Source organism: Mytilus californianus, unplaced genomic scaffold, assembly GCF_021869535.1.
Source record: "Mytilus californianus isolate M0D057914Y unplaced genomic scaffold, xbMytCali1.0.p SCAF_7, whole genome shotgun sequence".
NCBI lineage: Eukaryota > Metazoa > Mollusca > Bivalvia > Mytilida > Mytilidae > Mytilus > Mytilus californianus.
Window position 1 is genome coordinate 21,948,707 of NW_026262723.1, and position 24,625 is coordinate 21,973,331.

The window sequence follows — 24,625 nt, forward strand, 5'->3', positions numbered from 1 at the left end:
GTTGAACAGCTATATGACCAAAAAGGATATAATAGACAACTCCATCTAAGGTTCATTTGCCTGAAAAAGTTATGAACTGTTGAGATGTGTTTCCCTGCTGAAAACTTTTAGTAATGAAAATATAACATTCATTGCAATATGAAACGTCAGTTCAAACCCATGGCTATTGAACCTACTGAGAAATAAGATCTCTTTAAGAAGGAGCCAGATGGATTATTCCCTTTGAGTATTATGTATCCTTTTCTTGTTTGAATGATACACATATGAACATCTTATTTTGACAATTCGGTACTTAATCGTTAGTGGATTTCTTCATACACTACTGTCGATGATGTTCCTTAACGAAGTGTTTAGATATTGGTATACGTTTAATCAAGTTAAAATATTGATATATTTCATTACATTACTAGGGACATTCTAGGATTGTCAAAGTTATTTAAGGACTTTTGTAAATAATAAAATGTAGCAAAACAAGAACAATCACTTATGTAATCTATGTTTAAAAAGTTATCACGAAAATCTCTGTCATCAAATCTGTGGTTTTTCTGTAAGAACCCTTAGCCTGATTTGTCGATTTTTCACAAAATCACTATTTTTCATAAAGTTTCTGTTTAGTAATAGTCGAAATGGTACGTCTCTTTTCTCAGGATCATTGCTGTTTTAATATTTTGCGCTACGAAATGTCGTAATAAACAGGCATATTGAAGGTGTCAAAAACCTTACAGAAAAAAATACACAATGGGGAAGGAAAAGCCTTCATCAATTTACCGTAACCTATTTCTGTTTGAAATTAAATAGATACTGTTAAGGTTGGATTAAGTAAGAATAATGGCAATGATTTAATTCATAAATTTAAAAAAAACGGCATTATTTAAACAGATATGACCATCTTAATATATGTAGGTATTATTTGAATATCTATCAAGTGGAGTATCGTTAATTCCTTTAAAATTCAAACAGCTCACTTATTATTGCCAATCAGATTTTCAGTATTTTTCAAATACCCCCCAGTACACTGTCATTCCCCTACAGCCGAAAAAAAATGTCGGATGGCAAAATCAAGCAAAATTCCAAATAAAAACATAAAAACAATAAAACGAAAAACAAACGTGTTGTTTTTCTGCGTCTGGTAGCTTTCATTGATTGACCTACATTCGGAATAACCAGAGACAAACATTGGGAAATTTCAATACGCATGAATATATTTGAAGCTAAATATAACCATTCAGTAGACAATTTATCAAAATGTTTTAAAACATGTTTATGTCAAAAGATTTTCTATTGGACCATTGTGGACGATTGGTAACATCGGAAAGTCCATCGTCAGTGGTTTTACATCAAATAAAAGTAAACATATCCATTCAAATGTCAGGATTTTATGAAATATAAGTTTGAATGCTTCCTAAGCTTTTTGGTTCATATTATCCTGACATGCACTGACTTTTCTCCCATTTTGAAGACATCTTTTTGCTCAAATCAGTTTTCCACAATTTGTGGTTAAATTGGTAAGTTTAAACCATATCATGTACATTCTTTTAATGTTAATTCCTTTGAAATAACATTTGATTTACAGACATGCATGTACACATGCAAGCATCAATGTAGTTTATGAATAGGTTTTATCTTTTACAGAATCTTTTAAAGTTGGAGCGATAGTTGGTATCTCAGTTGGAATAACAGGCACACTAATATTAGTTCTTGTTATACTGGCCATTATTTACGAATGCAAACGAAGGTAAATCTATTTTCGTTTGTAACACCACATTTAAATATACCAGTGACAAATTCTCGTTCCAAAGGAATATTAAATTATCAAAAACGAATGGACATTGCCATGGAAAAAATAAAATGACCCAAAGACAAACAGCATTCTACAAAACAAAACATAGAAAGCTTATGCATGAGCAACACGAACCCAACCAGAAACGGGGGGGAGGGGGGGGGGGGGGGTTGATGATTTCAGATACTCCGGAAGGATACACAGATCCTGCTCTACATGTGTCATCCGTCTTGTTGCTCAAGTAAACGCGTTTTGGTGATAAGTATAATTAGGAAATTCTCATTCGAGGGAAAATAGACAGGATTGTGATTACGACAATTAAAACATATTCGTCGTCATCTGTGAAACATCTGTAATGTTTCTACATAGAAATTAAAAGTTCAAATTTGGGAAGCTGAAATTTTTTTGTCCTAAAATGTTGTATTCAACCGACCATCATTGTTCATTTCTAGATGTTAGACATGATATGAGGCCGACTTAACTATATCTGTTGTATCTGTTGTATCCTTTTTTCAAGCTCAATGAAATAGATGCGTTAGACATAATCACACAACTTTGAATTATTTAGTTAGGGGACATCATGTATAAAGTGGAACTTGAAGTTAAAGGTTAATGCTAGCTTATTTGCATTTTTCGTTAGAAGCTTATGAAGTCTGTCTCTTATGAATATAAGAAAAAGTCGTCAAGAAGAGGAGCACAGTTGATTGTGCTATTGGACACTTGCTATCAAAGAAGACTGCACGATTTAGTTTTAATTTTATAACTGATTGACAGTTGATACTGTTAAATTTCAGTTGTGAGTCACTATATAAAACTTTTCGTTGAGTAAGCGGAGCGAATGCGGTCAAAAGGGCTTAATATTGTGTGAAGACAATCATATTTTACGATATATATATATGATGAAAATCTGTATTTGTAATAAAAAAAAACAATCAATTTGTTATACCAACATACATAATTTTGGGTCAAACTTATTAATGTACGGTTAGGTTTAACCACTGGCGTATGACAAAAGCGGAGCAGAGTAGGTCAGTCGGATAAGAAACCGATAAATAAACCATTGTCGTGACGTCAGCATATTCATTTGACGTGGAGTCTTTTTCTATAACCGAATCTGTCGCTGAAATGATCTCACCAAATTATCTTCAATTGTTTCCTCTGTGTGCCTAGTTTCATAAAGTTTGATTTGGCTATTTGGCTAATTTACTGATTTCTGTTCACTAATGGAATTACTTTAAAAACTTACCTTCAATTTTAGTAATTTTGATATGCCTTTACTGAGAATCGAACCCCTCCTTTATGTGAGACTGACATCAACACATCGACGAAATCTCTAGGCTACCAATGGGTTGCAACTTAGAAGTCTATTTCATATATTTAGACTATTTTATGATACACATCGGTACAACGGACACACAAGGCTTGTGCCTTTCTATATACATAATAGGCAATCGAATAGTATAACTTGGAAGCCGCGAGGTTAACATAGTTACGATCAATGCGTTAATGAGTCAATATAAAGGAGACTCTTGTCGGTTCAGGTTCGAATCCCTGACTTCTCTTTGATGTCTCTATTCTTTAGTTTTTCGATTTTTTTTATTTTGTTTGTTATTGTGGAAATGTTTGGAACATCAGCAGGTTTCTCCGTTTAGTTTTATATTATCAATGGCTATTTCATAATTTAAAAAGAAAATGATTACATGCAATTTGTTCATTTTTGTTTTATAAATGTAGTAATATTTCATCTGTTTTATTACATATCTTTACAAATGTATATTCGCAAATCCCTATTCAAGTAAATCGTAATGTGCCTAGAATTAGGCTTCTGGCTAAGCATTTCGGTAGCATACTTAATACAGGTACGTAGAAATAAGTTCGAATATGTCTTATTTTATAAATTACGGATAATATTCAGATGCCTGATAACTTAGAGACAGACTTGTTATGTTATATTTGTATTTCTCTAACCGATTAATAGTGAACTTAGATTTATTAATGCAGCATTGAACATATATGCATGAAACCATGGTATCTTAACTCAATTGCAAAACCTTCTAATTCAGAAAAGGTTTTAATTTTGAAAATACACCAACACAATAGTTTAAGTAAGAGATACAATTGATAAGCATTGATTCATTGTATCGATAATACATAATCGTTCCCGTAAACCCAAAGCAAGACTGTCAAAAAGTACAACGTTTTGCATCATCTTTAATCTAATAGGTAACTTCCAATAATATTTTAAAATTTGGCATGTAATACATTTGAAGAAATAAAATGAATGATTGTGCTTCGTTTTTTTTTATTTAGAAAAGAGAAATATTGGAACAGCTGTCCTTAGTTCTCTTTATTTGTTTTTCATACCATCTTCTTGAAAATGGAAAACAAAATAACGGTCTTAAATTAATGTTCATGTAAGAAATGACACTTAGGTAAATAACAACCTTTCGGAACTAAATGTTTGATCCTTAACAAAAAATATTAGTTGTAATATACATGATAATATTATATAACTAACACATAGCTGAGAGGGTGATAGAGCAGATTGTTACCCCGAGAAAACATTGTCAACCGAGGAGAAGCCAAGGTTGACAATGTCTTTTCGAGGGGTAACAATCTGCTCTATCACCCTCTCAGATATGTGTTATTTAATTTATTATACTGAATGTTCTGTTATTACTGTCGATTAAATTTCAAATTCAAAGTAATAAACTATGACGTATTGTACATAACAACCATCCGTATTTAATAAAGCGCACACTTGATCAAGCGTCTCCATGAAGGGTAATAGAGTATTTGCCATAGGATAGAGTCGTATCTAATAAAGCGCACACTTGATCAAGCGTCTCCGAGAAGGGTAATAGAGTATTTGCCATAGGATAGAGTCGTATTTAATAAAACGCACACTTGATCAAGCGTCTCCATGAAGGGTAATAGAGTAAATTAACACCCTCGTATTAGCCAATCAAAATCTGGGATTTTGACATGAAGTATAATAAAGATATTTATGTATAATAGTCAACGATCAGATATCAAATAAGATTTCACAGCATTTTCTTCACAAACATTCTTATGCTTTCAAAATTACATACCTTTCAAAATGTAAATACATTTTGCCTTTTTTTCTTATTCTCAGTTATTATATATATATTTTTTTAAAGATCAAAGAAAAAGAAGAGAAAACAACTAGCAAGACAACAGTCTATCGACCAAAGATTTGAGATGGCACATCTTGAAAGTGGTACCTCCGGTACAAACAATGAAGAATACAATATTCCTTCTACGAACAAATCTTTAAATGCTGACGAGGCACAAGGCGAGTACTTCGTTCTCGATCCCTCCATTACGAAATATGATAAAGACTTGAGCAACCGGAAATTACCAGAAATTACAAGGTTTAGTGGTGCAGAGGGTGACGAGAATGTTTACTACGAAATTGATGAAGATAAAATCGAATCCTCGACAGATATGGAGGGAGTTCACCAGAAGAAAATAGAAGAAGTTAGGGATCAAGGTTTTCATAATAGAGATTTGGCCATAAATCAAACACAATTAGGGTATGTCAATTCATATTTTCGCATGTGAATTGGTTTACGTTTTGTTATGTCTGGATCTTTTACAGCTTGCTATGCTGTTGGTTTTGCTCATTGATGATGGCGTACGTTGACCTATAGTTGCTAACATCTTCGTCCTTAGATTTATTTGGCATATTTGTCTCATTGCAATCAAAACACATCACTTTATGTTATATTCGAATTGTGCTGAGTAGGAAATATTCCTCAATATCCAAATGACAGAAATCTGATAATTGATTTATCGGAGTATACTTATTTTTTTTCATGATTGAAACAATAGTTTTATTGTTTTTCAGCAAACGAGAATAGAATGTTGGGTCGATCATTAAGGCCCGGTGATAAATCCAAGTTAAATTTGTTGACGTATGGTCTTGCTTGTTTCACGTGTCAAAGCCGTATTATTTAATTTCAATAGCTGAGCACAGTGAAAGAGTCAGAGGGAAGACCAATTAATTTAAAGTAGCGACGAACTACAAGAGCGGTTGGCAAAAAGTACAATTTGATGTCCAATAATAAAATAATTTATTTAGGTGTTGGGTCGAAAACTTTGGTAAAAAGATATATATGAATGTGGTACGATTTATAATGTTAAAAAGCAAAATAAGAAATAAAGGAGATCATTGAAGCAATTGTTCTTATTTTTGTTTATGTATAAATCATTGTAAACCATCCACTTACATTTTCATTAAAAAATGACGGCCACAAATGAACGATAAATTGAAATAAAAAGCTTTTTATAAAATATCATCTTTTTATTATAAATATTATTTGATATTTATGTCTGTATTGCAAATTTGGTGATACGAGAATTAGAAAAAAAAGCCGTTAGATTTTGAAAACTGAAATATATATTCCGTCATAGCTTATGTTCACGGCATTGAACTTGCATATTTTTCACAACCATTCGTATGCGTTTGTAGTAAGATACCTTTTTTTTCTATTTACAATTATTACATTTTATTTTACAGATCAAAGAAAAAGATTACAGAACAACTAATAAGACCACAGTCTGTTGAGCAAAGAACTGAGATGGCAAATCTTGAAAGTAGTCACTCCAGTACAGACATGGGAGGAAACACTATTCTTTCTGCGAATAAATTTTTAAAAAGGGACGAGGCACAAGGCGAGTACTTTGTTCTCGATCCATGCGTGACGAACTATGATAAAGAATTGGTTTTACCAGAGGTTAAAAGAATCAGTATTGCACAGGATGACGAGAAAGTTTACAATAGAATTGATGAAGATAAAATCAAATCCTCGACAAATATGAAGTTAGACCACCAGAAGCAAATGGAAGAAGCAAGGGATATAGCTGTTTACCATACTGATCTGACCAACAATCAAAACCAATTAGGGTTTAAAAATACAACTTATAATGTGACATCAGAGGTAGATGATTTAATCTACTAGGAGACAAAAAAAACAGGCGGACATATATATTGGTGTTCATATGTATCATATAAAAATTGTTTACTTTACCATTTTGTCTATATAAAGTCTAAGATTCATTGACATTGTTTGCTATAATGACAACCAAGGACCATTTATAATAGATTTGTTTACGATGAAGAATATACTTAAAGCCAATTTGTTTAGCGGAATCATCATGAGTTTATCATTGTCAGGCAAAAATATTGAAAAAATTTTCCTATTATTTATTTTGACTTGATAGTAAAGATTACTTAACCTTTAATGACAATTGTCCTTATTTTTGTTTATGACAATCTATTTTTAAGTTTACACCTGCATTAATTTTCATATTAACGCCATGAAGATACAACCAAAAAGGGCTAAAATTGTATAGAATTTACTAAAAACTGGTAACGCATATTAAAAAAACACTGTTTGGAAAATTGTTAACATTATATTTTTTAATAAAAGGATTTTAAACATCTTGTTCGTTTGATTCCTGATAACTTTCCACATTGTTAAACGTTCTATTGATTTCTCAATATTTACCACAACCACGTGTGGTCTTCTCTGACGCCTTACTCAGACGTTATGTTTCTAGCAAAGATGTCACAATACTGGAAATCATTTTCAAAATAAAAGATGGTCCTATTTTGTTTGAATGCTTTAATGAGTATACACTTTGATAAATGGCAGTGTCAGTTTCAAATCAAGTTAGTCTCAGAAAATGAACATGACTCTAAGGAACCAGAAGAAGAATAAAATAGATTGTTACGACCAGAAATCACCTTTAAATTGTAGCCAACAAAAGACACCAATCAATATTAAAATTTAACAAGACTTATTATACACAAGTTTACAAATATTATACAAATCGAAATGTCAAATTAACTGTTAAAACATATATGTCCGATCATTTTGTCTTTTCTTTATCCGGAATTCTACTCTTAAAAAAAATGAAAACAACACGTTTAATAATTTCATGCGTCCGAAGCGCTTTTCTGGATTTACCTTCATCAGGAACGCTCAAAGCCAAACATTTGAAATCGGAGGGATGTATCGAAGTACCGAAACAGTTGAAGATCTATATGACAAAAATTCCTAAAACAAATAGCCAAATCCATCAAAGGTCAACTTTGCCTGAGGGAGTTGTAACCTTAGTTTCTTAGTTAACTGTTGCGGGAATCCAAACAGAATATTATGTTCAATAATTCACAATCTAGTATGATGTAGTTAACGTAAATAAAAGTGTCAATCCAACTGAGAGAACTTCTGAGAATACCAGTTTATTAATGTCTACTCTGAGAGTCTTACTTTAGTGTCTGTATATATATAGTTATCACGGAAATCTCTAGAAGACTGTAGAAGGGAAACTCATAGAATACGATAGAAGTTTAAATTACACATCGTAGATTATGATCATTCCAGAATTATTATGTAAGTCAAATAGAAAGTTCTTGTCATTCCATCAGTATCTACGATTGTTCCAGTGATTTCTAAACTGCACAGCTTTATATTTTGTAAACAACTTTAAGTAATATGTAAACATATTATACATGTTATAAGGCCACACAACTCAAATTAGGCCAATATAAACATAATAATCACAATATCATAACACCTCCTTCCTTAAAAAAAGTTTGAGTGTAATAAGAACTTTACATGAACAATATATACAAAAATACATAGTATGTTTACAGTATTTTGATAAGATCTAGATAAAGCATATGCTATTACATCATCTTTACCTTTAATATGTTTTACAAGAACATCATATTCCTGTAACTATAAACTGCACCTAGTCAACCTCTGGTTCTTGTTTCTCATTTTATGTATGAAGGTGAGAGGATTATGATCAGTATAAACAAGAATAGGATACATAGTGGGATTTAAATATACATCAAAATGTTGAAGTGCAGACAATAGTGCAAAGCACTCTTTTTCAATAGTTGAAAGAAATTTCTGATGTTTATCCAATTTCTTTGGAAAATATGAAATAGGTTTCTCAACATTATCATCTGTTTCTTGATATAAAACGGCTACAACTTCTACATCACTTGCGTCAACGGCAAGTTTGAATTATTTTTCGAAGTATTGAGTGATCAGAACAGGACTGTTACTGAAAAGTGATTTGCTATTTTTAAAAGCGTTTTGACAATTATCACTCCAGATGAATTTAGAATCTTTCCGTAAAAGATAGGTCAATGGTTGAACAAAGGTAGCAAATTTGAACAAAATTTTCTGTAAAATCCAATCATGTGCCAAAATATCTGATAAGTTGTTTTTTATTTGTAGGAGGAAAAAAAATGGTAATTGCATCCGCTTTAGCCTTAATAGGTTTTACTTGACCTTGGCCAACTGTATGCCCTTAATAATCAACAGTGGCCTGACAAAATTCACTTTTATAAAGATTAACAGTCAAATTTGATTGTGACAATCTATCAAAAGTATGATATAAATGTGTAAAATACTCTTTCCAGCTATCACTACATACAATAAGATCATCAATATAAGCATGACAACAGTCTAAATCTTTTATAACATTATTGATCATTCTTTGAAACGAAGCTGGAGCACTTTTCATACCAAACGGCATGACAGTATACTGAAATAAGCCGTCTGGTGTCATAAAAGCTGATATTTCACGAGCTCTCTGTGTCAAAGGTACCTGCCAGTAATCTTTCAATAAATCAAATTTGCTCACAAAGTTTGCTTGCTCAACATTATCAATGCAATCGTCTATCCTTGGAATCGAATCGGATAGAAATCAGATTTTGAAACTGAATTTTCTTTTCTGAAATCAGTTACGAAACGAAAGGTTTTATCAGGTTTGGGCACAAGGAAACAAGGAGAGCTCCATTCACTGTTACTCGGCTCAATAATATCATTGTCAAACATATATTGAATTTTTTGTCTCACAAATTCAAGTTTTAGTGGATTGAGCCGGTAAGGATGCTGTTTAATTGGAGAAGCATCGCCTACGTATACATCATGACAAACAGCAGTGGTTTTGTTTGGCACATCTGGAAAAAGATTTTTAAAAGAGAATACCAAAGTTTTTAATTTTTCTCTACGTTCAAAAGTAAAATGTGCAAGTTTTGAGTCTAAATTTAACAACATTTCTGAATTTTTCAATCTAACTGTTTGTTCCATAGTCTTTGAATCAAAAGACGGTTCAATTATATGTGGATTGTCATGATCGTTCTCCAAGTTAACCGTGGCTAAAGTGGCAACTATCAATATGACACACTTTATTTTGTTTGCGCCGACCTAGAGTTTTTCAATATAGTTCAAATCATTAATTTTACTCTCTACTGTATAAGGACCACAGTTTTTAGCCTGTAAAGGGTGTCCAAGGACTGGCAAAAATACAAGTACCTTATCACCAGGCTCAAAAACTCTGTCCCTGGCATCTTGATCATACCATATTTTCATCTTATTCTGAACATATTTTAAGTTTTTTTGAGCAATTTGATAAGCAGTATACAATTTTTCTTTAAATCTAGATACATAGTCTAGAAGATTCAAGTAAGTGTGTTCAGTAAGTCATTTTTCCTTAACCAATTTCAAAGGTCCCTTACAGTATGACCAAACACCAACTCAAAGGGACTAAAACCAAGGGATTCTTGAACAGCCTCTCGGACCGCAAAAAGTAGAAAGTGAACACCATCATCCCAGTCCCTGTCAAATTGAAGACGAAAGGTTCTAATCATGTTCTTCAATGTTTGATGAAAACTTTCTAAGGCACCTTGAGATTCTGGATGATAAGCACTTGACCTATACCGAGCAATCCCTATCTGGTAAACATCTGGCTGAAATAAATCTGACATGAAATTCGAACCCTGATCGGACTGTATAGACCTAGGAAGCCATACTAACGTGAAAGAGCCTTGCCAATAATTGGTGTCTTGATATTCCTTAACGGAATAGCCTCAGGAAAGCAAGTGGATGTACACATTATCGTCAATGAATACGCATTTCCAGTCCTGTGAATCTTATCTTTTTCTGTTGTATGTGTTATGGTAAAGATTATTAATCACCCTGTTCGTTAATTAGATTTTAGTTTGGGTCAACTAAATTTATACGATATATTTGGTTTACAGTTTGATTTAGAAGAAACACCGACATAGCTAGATAATACTATTAATTATCTTATTACTACCACATTTTATATTAATTAGTATTGTAATTTTCATTGTTATTGATAAATGTTATATGAGTATTATAAACCAAATCTTGAATTCTATCCTAATTCTATCCTATTTTGGGGAAATTTCAGAAATTCAAATGTGACGTCACCCTTTTTTTAGCGTTGATCTCTTTGGCTAACTCGGCTGTGAATTTTTAAGTGCTGGTTTATGTTGTTTTATGTATCCGTTTTTATTCTGTAGTTAGTCACCACTTCGGTGTTATCATGTTTATCTATTATATAGTCATTTTTATAAATTTACTGTATACAAAATTATGAATTATTCTAAATACTAAGGATTTTCCTGTCCCAGACATATAACCTTAGCCGTATTTGGCACAACTTTTTTGAACGTTTGGTCCTCAATGCTCTTCAACTTTGTACTTTTTTGGTTTTCGTACTTTTTTTATCTGAACGTCACTGGCTAGTCTTGTGTGGACGAAACGCGCGTCTTGCGTATTTAATTTTAAACCTGGTACCTTTTGCTAGCTATTATTCGTATGTTTCTCTGTCCTATATGTTCTCCCATTTAATTGTATTGTAGTCCTGTCATGTAATGTTGTCATTTTAATGTTATATTTAACATTGCCATAAAAGCGGGAGGTTTGGCTAGCCATAAAACCAGGTTCAACCCACCATTTTTTTCTTAAAATGTCCTGTACCAAGTCAGGAAAATGGCTATTGTTATATTATAGTTCGTTTCTGTGCATGTTACATTTTAATGTTGTGTTTCTGTTGTGTCGTAGTTCTCCTCTTACATTTGATGTGTTTACCTCAGTTTTAGTTTGTAACCCGGATTTGTTTTTTCTCAATCGATTTATGAATTTCGAACAGCGGTATACTACTGTTGCCTTTATTCAGTCTTCGGTAAAGGTCCAACGCAATCAATGAGTACTCGGCTGAAAGGTTCTTTAAAGGTTGGAATTGGCAGAAGTGGTTCTGGTTGTATTTTCCGGTTAGGCTTACCAACAACCTGGCATATATGGCATGATGTGCAATATTCTGTGACATCATTTCTTTGTCTGGTCCAGTAGAACTGCTGCACGATCTTAAGGCAAGTCTTCCTCATACCTAAATGTCCAGCCAATGGGGTGTCATGGGAAAGACCAATAATTTCTTGCGTATAAACTTTAGGCACCACCACGTGGTATACCACTCTCCTTTCCTCCTCTGTGGTGGCATCAGGGGGCCTCCACTTCTTCATTAAAATGCCGTCTTGATGATAATAACATTCGGCCACTATTTCTCCTCCTCCTGTTGTTGAGCCCTCTAGCTGAGCTGAAGAATCTCAGGGTCTTTAGTTTGTTCTTACACAATCTTTCTTTTGTCTAATGAATGGCTGTTCACGTCTGGCCATGGCATAATAACATTCTTGTTAATACTAGGTGGTCTTACTTTGGCCTTTTCTGAGCTACAGGGACCTTCAATGTCGACAAGGAAAGTGTCAAAAAGGTCCATGTAATTATACTGGTCTTCTTGTAAATCCTCATTTTGTTGTTTTCTTGCCATCGCTCTAGTAACAACACAAGCTGGATACAGTTCAGCATCATCATCCTGTGATTTAACATCCACCACCGGTTCACTGATAACAATTAGTTCAGCAACCACCTTGTTCCTAGCTAGATCATTTCCTAGCAATAGTAAAACAACCTCAACAGGGAGATTAGGACGAACACCCACAACAACTGGTCCAGTAATTATATCTGACTTCAAATAAATACGATGGAGGGGAACATCTTTACAACCTAACTCCACACCTTGTAACAAAACGGAGGCACCAACAGAAGTCTCCTTGGACAAAGGCAACACACCTTCTAACAATAAAGTCTGAGAAGCTCCAGTGTCCCGTGAAATCTTATTAGGCTGAGGAGTAGTATTATCAACAATAGAAACAAACCCATCAGACATAAAGGTTTTATAATCCTCCATGTAATCACATAAACTGGACTTACAAGCCTGACTCGCAGGACATTCCAACTTATTGGTAACAAGGGGTGTCGTACAAGCACTGGACTTGGGCGTATTATCTTTTTTATTCTTCTTATGGAGTCTAAAACAATCAGCCATCAGGTGACTATTTTTCTTACAATAAGCACAAGTTAGTGACTTCTTCTCAAAAGTATCAAATTTTGGACTAGACATATTATACCAAGACTGACTCTGTGCAACAGGCTTACTATCAGTACGCTCAGTACTTTGATTTTTATAATTTCCACTCAAAGTAATAAATTTTTTACCTTTGAAACTTCTTTTATGTGAAAGGGTATAATTATCGGAAACAACAGCTGCATCTTGCAATGTCTCAACAGTTTTGTCATCTAAATGCGTTTTTAAGTTTAAATGAACACACTGCTTGAACTCATCTAATAACATCAATTGTTTTATGTTATCAAAATTGTTATCTATTTTCTTTGACGTAAGCCATTTATCAAATAGAACTTCTTTTTCCCTAGCAAATTCAACATAGGTTTGTGAATCAAACTTTTTATAAGACCTAAATTCCTGTCTATATGCTTCTGGCACAAGCTCATAAGCTTTCAAAACTTCCTGTTTCACCGTGTCATAATCAGATTTTTTTTTCTGATGAAAGTGCTGAGTAAATTTCAGCGGCCTTGTCCTTAAAAACACTTTGCAGCATTGTAGTCCAAAAAGGCTTGGCCATTTCAAATTTTTATCAGTTTTCTCACACTGTGGAAAATACTTATTAATTGTGTTTTCAGAAATTCTGGGAACCAAACTTATTTTTTTTGCTGCATCAAAATGTTCTGATTTTGACTCAATTTTAGTGTTGCTTTCTACTTTGACAATTTTTATTTTTATTTTCTCTATCTCTAACATTTCTCTCATTTCAGGTTCTGTCTGTTTTAATTTAAATTCATCTTCTTTTTCTTTTATTTTCTCCATCTCTAACCTTTCCTTCATTTCAAGTTATGTCTGTCTTTCTTCTTTTTCCAATTTTTAAAATTTAAATTCGCGTTCTAATCCAAGCTGTTTTAATTTGAAAGAATCAACATTTTCGACCTTAAGATCAAGAGCCTCTTCACCAAAAAAATCTGTTTCAACTAATTTGTCTATTACCACATTTTTTATAATTTGCTTTCTCATAGATACTCTAAAATCAATTTTTAGATATTTACCAAGCAACACCAATTCCTCTTTCTTTAAATTATCAAACCCCTCCAGTTCTGGCGTTTTCAAAAAATTTACCGACTTCAAATGCCATTTTGTAGAATTTTGTTGGCTAATTCTAATTCAATAAATACAGAAAATTTTAATCTGATATTAACGTTATCCCGGACGAGCCTTCAATTTCTGTTACGGCCAGAAATAACATTTAAATTGAAAACCAACAACAGTCACAAATCAATGATAAAATTTAACAAGATTTATTATACACAAGTTTACAAATATTATACAAATTGAAATGTCAACTTAATTGTTGAAATATATATGTCCGATCCTTTTGTCTTTTCTTTACCCGGAATTCTTCTCTTCACTGTTGCGGGAATCCAAACAGAATATGTCCAATAAGTCACAATCTAGTATGATGTAGTTAACGTAAATAAAAAGTTAAATCACAAAAATACTGAACTCCGAGAAAAATTCAAAACGGAAAGTCCCTAATCAAATGGCAAAATCAAAAGAACAAACATATCAAACGAATGGACAACAACTGTCATATTCCTGACATGGTACAGGCATTTTCTTATGTAGAAAATGGTGGATTGAACCTGGTTTTATAGTGCTAAACCTAAATAAAAGTATCAATCCATCTGAGATAACTTCTGAGAATACCAGTTTATTACTGTCTAATCTGAGAGTCTTACTTTAAGGTCTGTATATATATATAGTTATCACGGAAATCTCTAGAAGACTGTAGAAGGGAAACTCCTAAAATACGATAGAAGTTTAAATTACACATCGTAGATTATGATCATTCCAGAATTATTATGTAAGTCAAATAGAAAGTTCTAATCATTCCATCAGTATCTATGATTGTTCCAGTGATTTCTAAACTGCACAGTTTTATATTTTGTAAACAACTATAAGTATTATGTAAACATATTGTACATGTTATAAGGCCACACAACTCAAATTAGGCCAAGATAAACATAATAGGTACAATAGCATAACAAGATTTGCTCGTGAGGGTGGTATAGCTCTCTTATAATGATTAAAATTGCATAGGAAACCGATATCAGCTCTTGTATACTAGTAAGCTCATTGGTCTGACAAATGCTCCTCCTTTCATTCAAATTCATCAATGTTATGATTAAAAAATATGTGATAATAATGTATATAGTGTTTTATGATTTAATGTGAAATATGGCACAGGTGTACCAGATAAATTGAAAATGGCGTTGACCAACTGGACAAACACGACCACTCCCTGATCAATAATTGATTGCTATTGAGAACAAAAGTCGATTTTTCCTTAGCTAAACACAAACCATTCGCATTGTTTCTGATCAATGAAGAATAAGAACATGCATATGTTGATCAACTTTCAAGGTTACAACTATAAAAGTGGTGGTCAATGTCACAAAAACCCTGCGATGACGGTATATAAACAACTTACGTCTTAGATTGCTTTTATTTTAGTTTGCTGTACCACAAGTATAAGTATAAGAAAGTATCGTGCCTTATTTTATCTACCTTGATAGGTTTCATTTATCACGACAGTTGTTAAATATCAGTTATACCCCAGTTCTATTGTTTTACTTCAGAGTTCCTATTTCTGAAACAAGTGTAAATTGATTAGATCTACTGTTACGAATGACACTGGATTTTGACCACAGGATAAGACGAGCGGAACTTCTGGAAAACCCTGCTTCTACATCCCGAAAGCACATTACATTATTTTTCATAAAAATAGAAAAGTTTTTAAAGCAGGAACATAAGCGATAACTAATAGTGTTTACTACAAATTGTCTCAACACATATTAAAAAAACATATTTCAGGAAATCCTAACAGTGATAAAAAATATTTAGCATCTATTTTGAATTAAAAAAAAATATTCATCCAAATACTCCTTTGCTTGCAGGTAAAATTTTAATCCCATATGGCAATGTCTTAAAGAATATACATATATTGTATTTACATTGTGTCATTGATCAAATTTGTTCGTTCAGTGTATGTTTACTTGTTTTTGTTAATATGTCTTTTGATTGAGTTAAGCCATTTCAGTTGATAATTTATAGTGTGTCTTTCTATGTTGTGATGTTACACTGCTATTTCAGGTTAGAGGGAAAGTTGGCGCCTGTTAAAAACGTTTAAACCCGCTGCATTTGTTTGAACCTGTCTCAAGTCAGGAACCTGTTGTTCAGTGGTTTTGGTTTGTTGATGTGGTTCATAAGTGTTTCTCGTTTCTCGATTTTTATATAGATCGTTGGTTTTCCTGTTTAAATGGTTTTACAATAGTCATTTTTGGGGCCCTTTATAGCTTGCTGTTTGTGTGAGCCAAGGCTCCGTTTTGAAGGCCGTACTTTGACCTATAATGGTTTACTTTTTACAAATTATGACTTAGATGGAGAGTTGTCTCATTGGCACTCATACCACATCTTCTTATGTCTATGTAAAGAAATTTTATTTGCAGTATACATTAGACAACATCTTAACTTGCTAAAATAACATTAATGTTTGAATTGTTGAATACTAAAGATGGAACTTAGGCGGAGTTTGCGGTAATTGTGTTGGATGGTTTGGACACAAAAGAACGGGTGCTGGTGGTTGCTTGTTTTGACACGGTCGGATCTCTGCTGTGTTTGCTTGTTTTGCCACAATAAGTCTGCTTCTGGTGGTGGTTTCTTTTGACACGGTAGGGCCGATGCTGATGCAACTATCTTTATTTCATTGCAGGATTTCGGACACTTTTCGTTTCTGTGGTTCTGATGGTCGACTGTATGACCACAAAGCATTGCTCCAGTGACCAGTTTGCTTCCGCATCAGCTGCTCCGGAATGATGGCATTGAAAAGACGAGTTGCCGTAGTGGACCATGGGGAATAGTTGGTGTAAAATTCATCTATATAAAATTAAGAAGATGTGGTATAACCTTCAACAATCAGCAAAACCCATACCGCATAGTTAGCTATAAAAGGCCCCGAAATGAAAATGTAAATCAATTAAAACTAACTGCCTGATTTATAAGCAAAATAATAAACGAAAAACAAATATGATATAAAGCAACAAACGACAATCACTGAATTACAGGCTCCTGACTTGGGATATGCACATACATAGTGGGGCGGGGTTAAACATGTTAGCGGACGCCCAACCCTTCCCTAATCTGGCACAGCGGTGTAACAGTACAACATATGAACAAACTGTAAAAATCAGTTGATAATGGCTCATCAGATCACAAAAACACAGACAGGACGTGGCAGGGTATTTATACATTCCTACAACAAAAAGACACTTAGTACAGATCTGAGAGTACTCGCAGTTACTGACAGCTAGTTCAAAGCCAATTACAACTTATAATAAAATCATGTTTCTTAGACTAAAGCATCAATCAGCACACATCCAAAATTCAATGGATTTAGTGAAAAAGACGTCATTAACAGTCAGAGAACCGTGACTGTGCATAAATATTAGTTTGATTTTAATTTACCAATATCAATATCTATACCAATAAATCAATAAAGTGTTGAATTGGTGACCTTTTAGAATAAGTTTATTTAAAGGATTGATTAGTTTACTCGTATCGTTTCTATATTTTTGGACTTGGTAAACAACATCTCCGTAAAAATTAGAGTGTGCTATCCTGTTTGAAATAAGTTTTCTACAGGTACAACCAAACTTACAAACCAAATATTTGTATCGATGAATGAATTTAGTAATGGTTTAAAGTTATTTGTGGTAACGAAATCCCTTACTTAATAATATACCTGTAATACCTAGGTTATGCCGGCTTTCTCCATCACAGTTTTTACTACTTCTTCAAGTTTGTTATTTTCCGATTGGATGCTCCGAAAACCGTATGTGTCTATCTCTATAACACACGAGGGGCTCGAAATAAAATGATTCATTTGCTCTTTCTTCTTGTAACCTCTTGATGTAAGTCTATGGTGACGGGACACCTGGTTGTTGCCTATTTTCAAATGCTCTGGCCGTGTGTGGATCAATATTCCTTTGATCAAGTCCTCCCCTGGAACAACAACTGGCTCGCCATTATCTGCTTTTTCCAATCTGAAGCTTTATATGCAGAGGTTGCGATGTTCTTGATCATCTCGGAGACCAAAGTTTATACCTTTGGTCCAAAACAGGGTATGAAATAAAGTTTCTGGATCATTACATCCAAGAAACCAGTTTTCCCACAATATGGATTCTGCTTCTTTAGGAATTACCTGTGCTTGTCGTTTAAAAAAGCCAATTTTCTTTTGTACCTTTTGCCTCATAGAGTTGCTTACGCAATTTTTAAGGCTGTTGAATTTTATATCCGAAAGTAGCTAAATATTTTTTCCATTTATTTCATAATATTTTTGAATTGAAGTGATAATCGAAAAAATTGTGTCATTTTTATATTCTTCACAATGTCTCCTGACATGAACTTAGGAAACAGAAATATTATTTAACCATCAGTATGAGAAGGTAAATCTTTCTGTCGAATGCGTCGTTTCTACATTGTAACAAGGCGCTATGAATTGTACATGTTTTTTTGCCGTTGTATTTAGCGGTATGTACGGTTTTGATTGAGCACAAACTTCATCGTTTTCTACGGGCCTAAATCTAGGACCCACCTCGTCTTTTTCTGAAAACAAGATTTAATAGTGAAATTTTTTTTGGAATTAGAAAATGTATTGTGTAATACTGTGTGTAATGAGTGACACGCTTAATCATCTCAAATTGAAACACTCCACAGAATTTTCTGAGACACCCGAGAAATTGAAACAATAACAGATCATAGATTTTGTTAATTTTGCCGATATTACGACGATTTTCATCTTCTCAGTCTGAAAGTATAACTGATTCCATATTATATATGGTAGTATTAGATTATTAAAGATATAACTTCACCAGTACTGTTCAAATTAAAGCAAAGCCTTATAATGTCCAAACATAAACTTCAATTCGTCTTATTTTAAAACAGTGCATTTCAATAGTTCTGAAGACGTATAAAACATCAACTTAAGTACCGGTTAACCGGTCAAAAGATTTCCTGAGTAACCGGTTAGTCAAAACTGTTCAATTTTACAACACTAGTGGTAACTCTTCCTTAGGGTACAGAGGCCATGCCAATCAAAGATTCCTTAATTTTGACAAGGTATACCTCATTTTTTAAGGAGCCAGAGTTTTTGTCACAGACCTCAAATTTGCCCTAAATAAGTCACTTAACATTAGGAGGAACAGAAACCATAAATGTAGTTGGATATCAGATCAGAACAATTAGGACTGGAATTATCCATACTATAATTAAATGAACAGGCATATATATGTAAAAAAGGTGACAAGACTTTGAATTGCTTGTTATCATTGTATTATTATAATTGATTATACTTATAGTTTCCTATATATATATATACATGCATGCACTTCTCTAGTTAAGATTTTCAGTACCAAGTTCACTGTCTGTATATGGATTACTATTTTATTTTTTAATGTGAGATTAAGACTCAAATCACTGGTGCAAATAGTATGTTGTAATACACAAGTTTTAATTATTTTTAAACCAAGACAGAGAAAGATAGTTAAAAGTCCACCTTGACACAGACTTTTATCATCTGTTAAACATGTTAAAAAATACATGACTGAGAACTAAATTTAGATAGAAAAAAAAAATAGCAGAAGTATATTTTTTTTTGTGTTTTGTTTGGGGGGGGGGGGGGGGGGGTATCTGTCCACAATATCTAAACACATAATGTTGGTTGAATCGATAAATGATAAGTAAGATGTACACAAAATCATATACTTATATATGCATTTCCAAAGAAAGTGTACAATTTTATGAATATAAACAAATGCATATGTAGTTTATTTTATGCATTATGAATTACTATGGCACACAGTTACATGCAACTCATATTTTAAGACTTATATATATATTTACTGGTTCCATTGTATACTTATTTTATCGATCATTGTAGGCAAAAATGAATTTCAACGTGGAATATCAATGGTTATATTAGTAAGGGATTTAACAAATTTGAAGATGATATTTTTGTTGATAATCTTTTACAATAAGAGATTTTTGCTTGCAAGAAACCCACTGTGATTTGGAAAATTGCTAAGTAACTTGCAATTTTTCAAAGATTGGTTCATCTTATAAGATCTAGAACGTACCATACCTAGTGGTAAAAGACATGGTGGCGTATTAAGTGTATATACTTGATACAATAAGACATGGTTTTAATTTTTTAGAACATGCCACAAATGATATGGTTAAAGTTAGACAAAACATTCTTTGAGTTTCAGGAAGATCAATATATTTGCTTTATATACAACCCACCTGAAAATTCGTCCTACTATAAAAAAAATGGATTATAGTATTCATGAAATGATTGAAAATGATATAGTAAAATTTACCCAATCAGGAAAAATCATGATAGCAGAGACAAACATATACCATTATTTGACAATTACTGATGTGTTTCTAGTTTGATTCAACGACAAGGTAAACATAGTTCTATCAACACTAGGGGCAGACAACTACTATCTTTATGTATATCTTCATCATTGTGTATCCTTAATGGCAGAACAATAGGTGATTTAATCGGTCCAACCTTTAGGAAGCAGTGTTGTCGATTATGCTTTTAGCATCTAAAGAACTTGTACCAAATTTCACATATTTTCACATTCATAATTTTTTACCTGATTTATCAGACCATCGTCAGATCTCATGCATGTTAAAATGCGACACAAAGTATAAAGAAACTCAAATCTAGCTTTAATGCAGGATACATATATTTGGCATGATAACTCAGTCTCGGCTTTTCAAGATGCTATAAATTCAAATGAAATCAAAGTTTTTTTTATTAAGGAGTATAACGATAAAATTTACGACAAAGATTCAATTAATAATGCAGAAGAATATTTGAAATAAGATTTTCCCAAAAGCTGCAGATATATCCTTTAAGAAAATTATTAGAAAACCAAAGGAAAGCAAAAAGAAATAAAATTAAAAAGAAAAAAAAAATGGCAAGATCAAGATATAATTGATTTAAAACAAAGGTTATATCGTATATACAGAATAATGCAAAACCACAATACAGATCCTTATATACGAGGGTCCTTTTTTAAATGCCTAAAATCATATCGAAAACAAAGACGAGCAAAAATAAAATTCAAACAAGATATCATGAATAGACTTGATAATTTATATGATCAAAATCCCAAAAGCCTATTGGCAACTATTAGATAGAATTAAAAATATCTCAAATAATAGTCAAAACAACTCTGAGAATACAATCAACCAATCTGAATGGCAAGAATACTTTGAAAAATTTAATAAGAAAGAACACTACAGTGATGATTTGATTAAGAAGAAACTTGAATCATTTCATAATAATAGTGTATTTAATGAACTTGATTACTTGATAACACCTGAGGAAATGGAAAAGGCAATAAAAGGTATGAGGAATTCTGGATTAAGTGATTTAGTATGATCTCGAATGAAATAATAAAAAAATTGACAAGCTGTGTGTATCCCTTTTATCCAAAAACTCTTTAATTTAGTATTTTCAATAGTATTTACCGTAAATTATGGGGTCAAGGCTTTATCGCCCCCCATACACAAGCCTGGCTCTAAACATGATCCAGCAGACTAAAGGGGGACAACCATTGCAGATAACATAGGCAAGTTATTTAATCTAATTTAGAATAAAAGAATGACAAAATTTTTAAAAACTAGAGATATAATTAGAATTGAGCAAATTGGTTTTATTATAGGATATCGCACAACAGACCATATGTCTGTGTTAATTACCATCATTCAAAAATTTCTGAAAAATAATTCGAAGCCTCTGTATGCATGGTTTGTAGATTTTAAGCGTGCATTTGATTCAGTTTCACATCTGCACCTTTTTTATAAACTTAAAGGTATAGGTGTTAGAACAAAGTTTTGTGACATTATAAATAAAAGCAACAGTAGTATACCAGTGTTCGAAATTCATAAATCGATTGAAAAAAACAAATCCGGGTTACAAACTAAAACTGAGGGAAACATATCAAATACAAGAGGAGAACAAAGACACAAAAGAAACACTAAAATGCAACACACACAGAAACGAACTATAAGATAACAATAGCCATTTTCCTGACTTGGTACAGGACATTTTAAGAAAAAATGTTGGGTTGAACCTGGTTTTGTGGCTAGCCAAACCTCTTGCTTTAATGACAATGTTAAATATAACACTAAAATGACAACATTACATGACAGGACTACAATACAAATAAATAGAAGAACATACAGGACAGAGAAACACACAAATAAACAATATAATAGAACATTACGACAAGCTAATAGTTATCAAAGGTGCCAGACCTAAAGATGAAGAGCATTGATGACCCAAAATTTAAAAAAGGTTATCTGCCTGGGATAAGAAAATATTTAGTATTTAGAATAATTCATATTTTTGCAAACAGTAAATTTATAAAATATAAAAATGACCATATAATTGATATACATGTTAACACCGAAGTGGTGACTAACTACAGAATAAAAACGAATACGTAAAACAACCTAGATCAGCACATAAAAACAGCCGAACAACGCATTGTATGTCAGCCGAATAGATCGACGCACCAAAGTGACGTCACAGGTAAATTTCTAAAAATTTCCAAAAAATAGGATAGAGTTCAAGATTAGGTTTGTAATACTGATTTTACATGTATTTAATAACAATGAAAATTACAATACTTATTAATATAAAATTGTGTTAGTAATTAGATAATTAATTGTATTATCTAGCTATGTCGGTATTTCTTCTAAATCAAACTGAAAACCAAATACATAGTGTAAGTTTAGTTGACCCAAACTAAAATCTTGTGTTTCTAGTTTGATTCAACGACAAGGTAAACATAGTTCTATCAACACTAGGGGCAGACAACTCCTATCTTTATGTGTATCTTCATCATTGTGTATCCTTAATGACAGAACAATAGGTGATTTAATCGGTGCATACACTTGCTTCCAACCTTTAGGAAGCAGTGTTGTCGATTATGCTTTTAGCATCTAAAGAACTTGTACCAAATTTCACATATTTTCACATTCATAATTTTTTACCTGATTTATCAGACCATCGTTAGATCTCATGCATGTTAAAATGCGACACAAAGTATAAAGAAACTCAAATCTAGCTTTAATGCAGGATACATATATTTGGCATGATAACTCAGTCTCGGCTTTTCAAGATGCTATAAATTCAAATGAAATCAAAGTTTTTTTTATTAAGGAGTACGATAAAATTTACGACAAAGATTCAATTAATAATGCAGAAGAATATTTGAAATAAGATTTTCCCAAAAGCTGCAGATATATCCTTTAAGAAAATTATTAGAAAACCAAAGGAAAGCAAAAAGAAATAAAATTAAAAAGAAAAAAAAAATGGCAAGATCAAGATATAATTGATTTAAAACAAAGGTTATATCGTATATACAGAATAATGCAAAACCACAATACAGATCCTTATATACGAGGGTCCTTTTTTAAATGCCTAAAATCATATCGAAAACAAAGACGAGCAAAAATAAAATTCAAACAAGATATCATGAATAGACTTGATAATTTATATGATCAAAATCCCAAAAACGAATACGTAAAACAACGTAGATCAGCACATAAAAGCAGCCGAACAACGCATTGTATGTCAGCCGAATAGATCGACGCACCAAAGTGACGTCACAGGTAAATTTCTAAAAATTTCCAAAAAATAGGATAGAGTTCAAGATTAGGTTTGTAATACTGATTTTACATGTATTTAATAACAATGAAAATTACAATACTTATTAATATAAAATTGTGTTAGTAATTAGATAATTAATTGTATTATCTAGCTATGTCGGTATTTCTTCTAAATCAAACTGAAAACCAAATACATAGTGTAAGTTTAGTTGACCCAAACTAAAATCTTATAAATGAACTGGGTGATGAATTATCTTTACAATCACACACGAATAGAACAGAAAAAAGTAAGAATTACAAATACAAACGATTAGACATTTGACAATAACGAATATAACATCAAAACTAAATACAAGAATTTTGGATACCAAATACCGTGACACGTCTTATAGCAATGCGAATTCACACTCAGCAAAACAGTCACAATCGGGAATAGGCCATGTTCGGTACTTAAAAGATCAAACGACTTAATGGCAAACCACAATCTAAGACGTGGTAAAAATGTCCTTATCTAGTTTGGACAAAGACACATCGTATGGATCAACCAATTCGTGATGGTGTCCATAAAATTTACGGAGTGTCATTTTTAATCTTTCCTCCTCATAACTTTGTTGAAGCCGTTTCTGCGTAAGGAGCACACTCCTGTATATGAAGTCCGTAAAGTGTGAACATGCACGAGCATAACGTATCAACTGATATATGTAAACACCATACGAAGGAGCAGAGGGTATGTTACTGCTGAGAAATTGGAAATTGATAATTGGGAAGTTGAAATCGTCCCGTTTGTCATAGATTTTAGTGTAAAGTCGTCCATCTGTGTCAATATTGAGG

The 24,625-nt window shown here is 32.6% G+C and overlaps 1 protein-coding gene across 7 annotated transcripts in view; it reads left to right on the top strand.

Moving 5' to 3' along the window:
- LOC127707660 (uncharacterized) overlaps positions 1-24,625 on the top strand; it is a 266,798-nt gene that overhangs the window by 135,412 nt on the left and 106,761 nt on the right. For 3 of the 7 annotated variants that reach the window (XM_052212294.1, XM_052212296.1, XM_052212299.1), the window contains one exon: positions 4,942-5,175. The exons of 2 other annotated variants lie outside the window; for them this stretch is intronic. In XM_052212294.1, coding sequence (XP_052068254.1) covers positions 4,942-5,175 — 234 coding nt within the window. Of the gene's footprint in view, positions 1-4,941; positions 5,338-6,323; positions 7,250-24,625 lie in introns of those variants that run through there. 2 more of the 7 variants (XM_052212298.1, XM_052212301.1) reach the window with 2 other exon arrangements.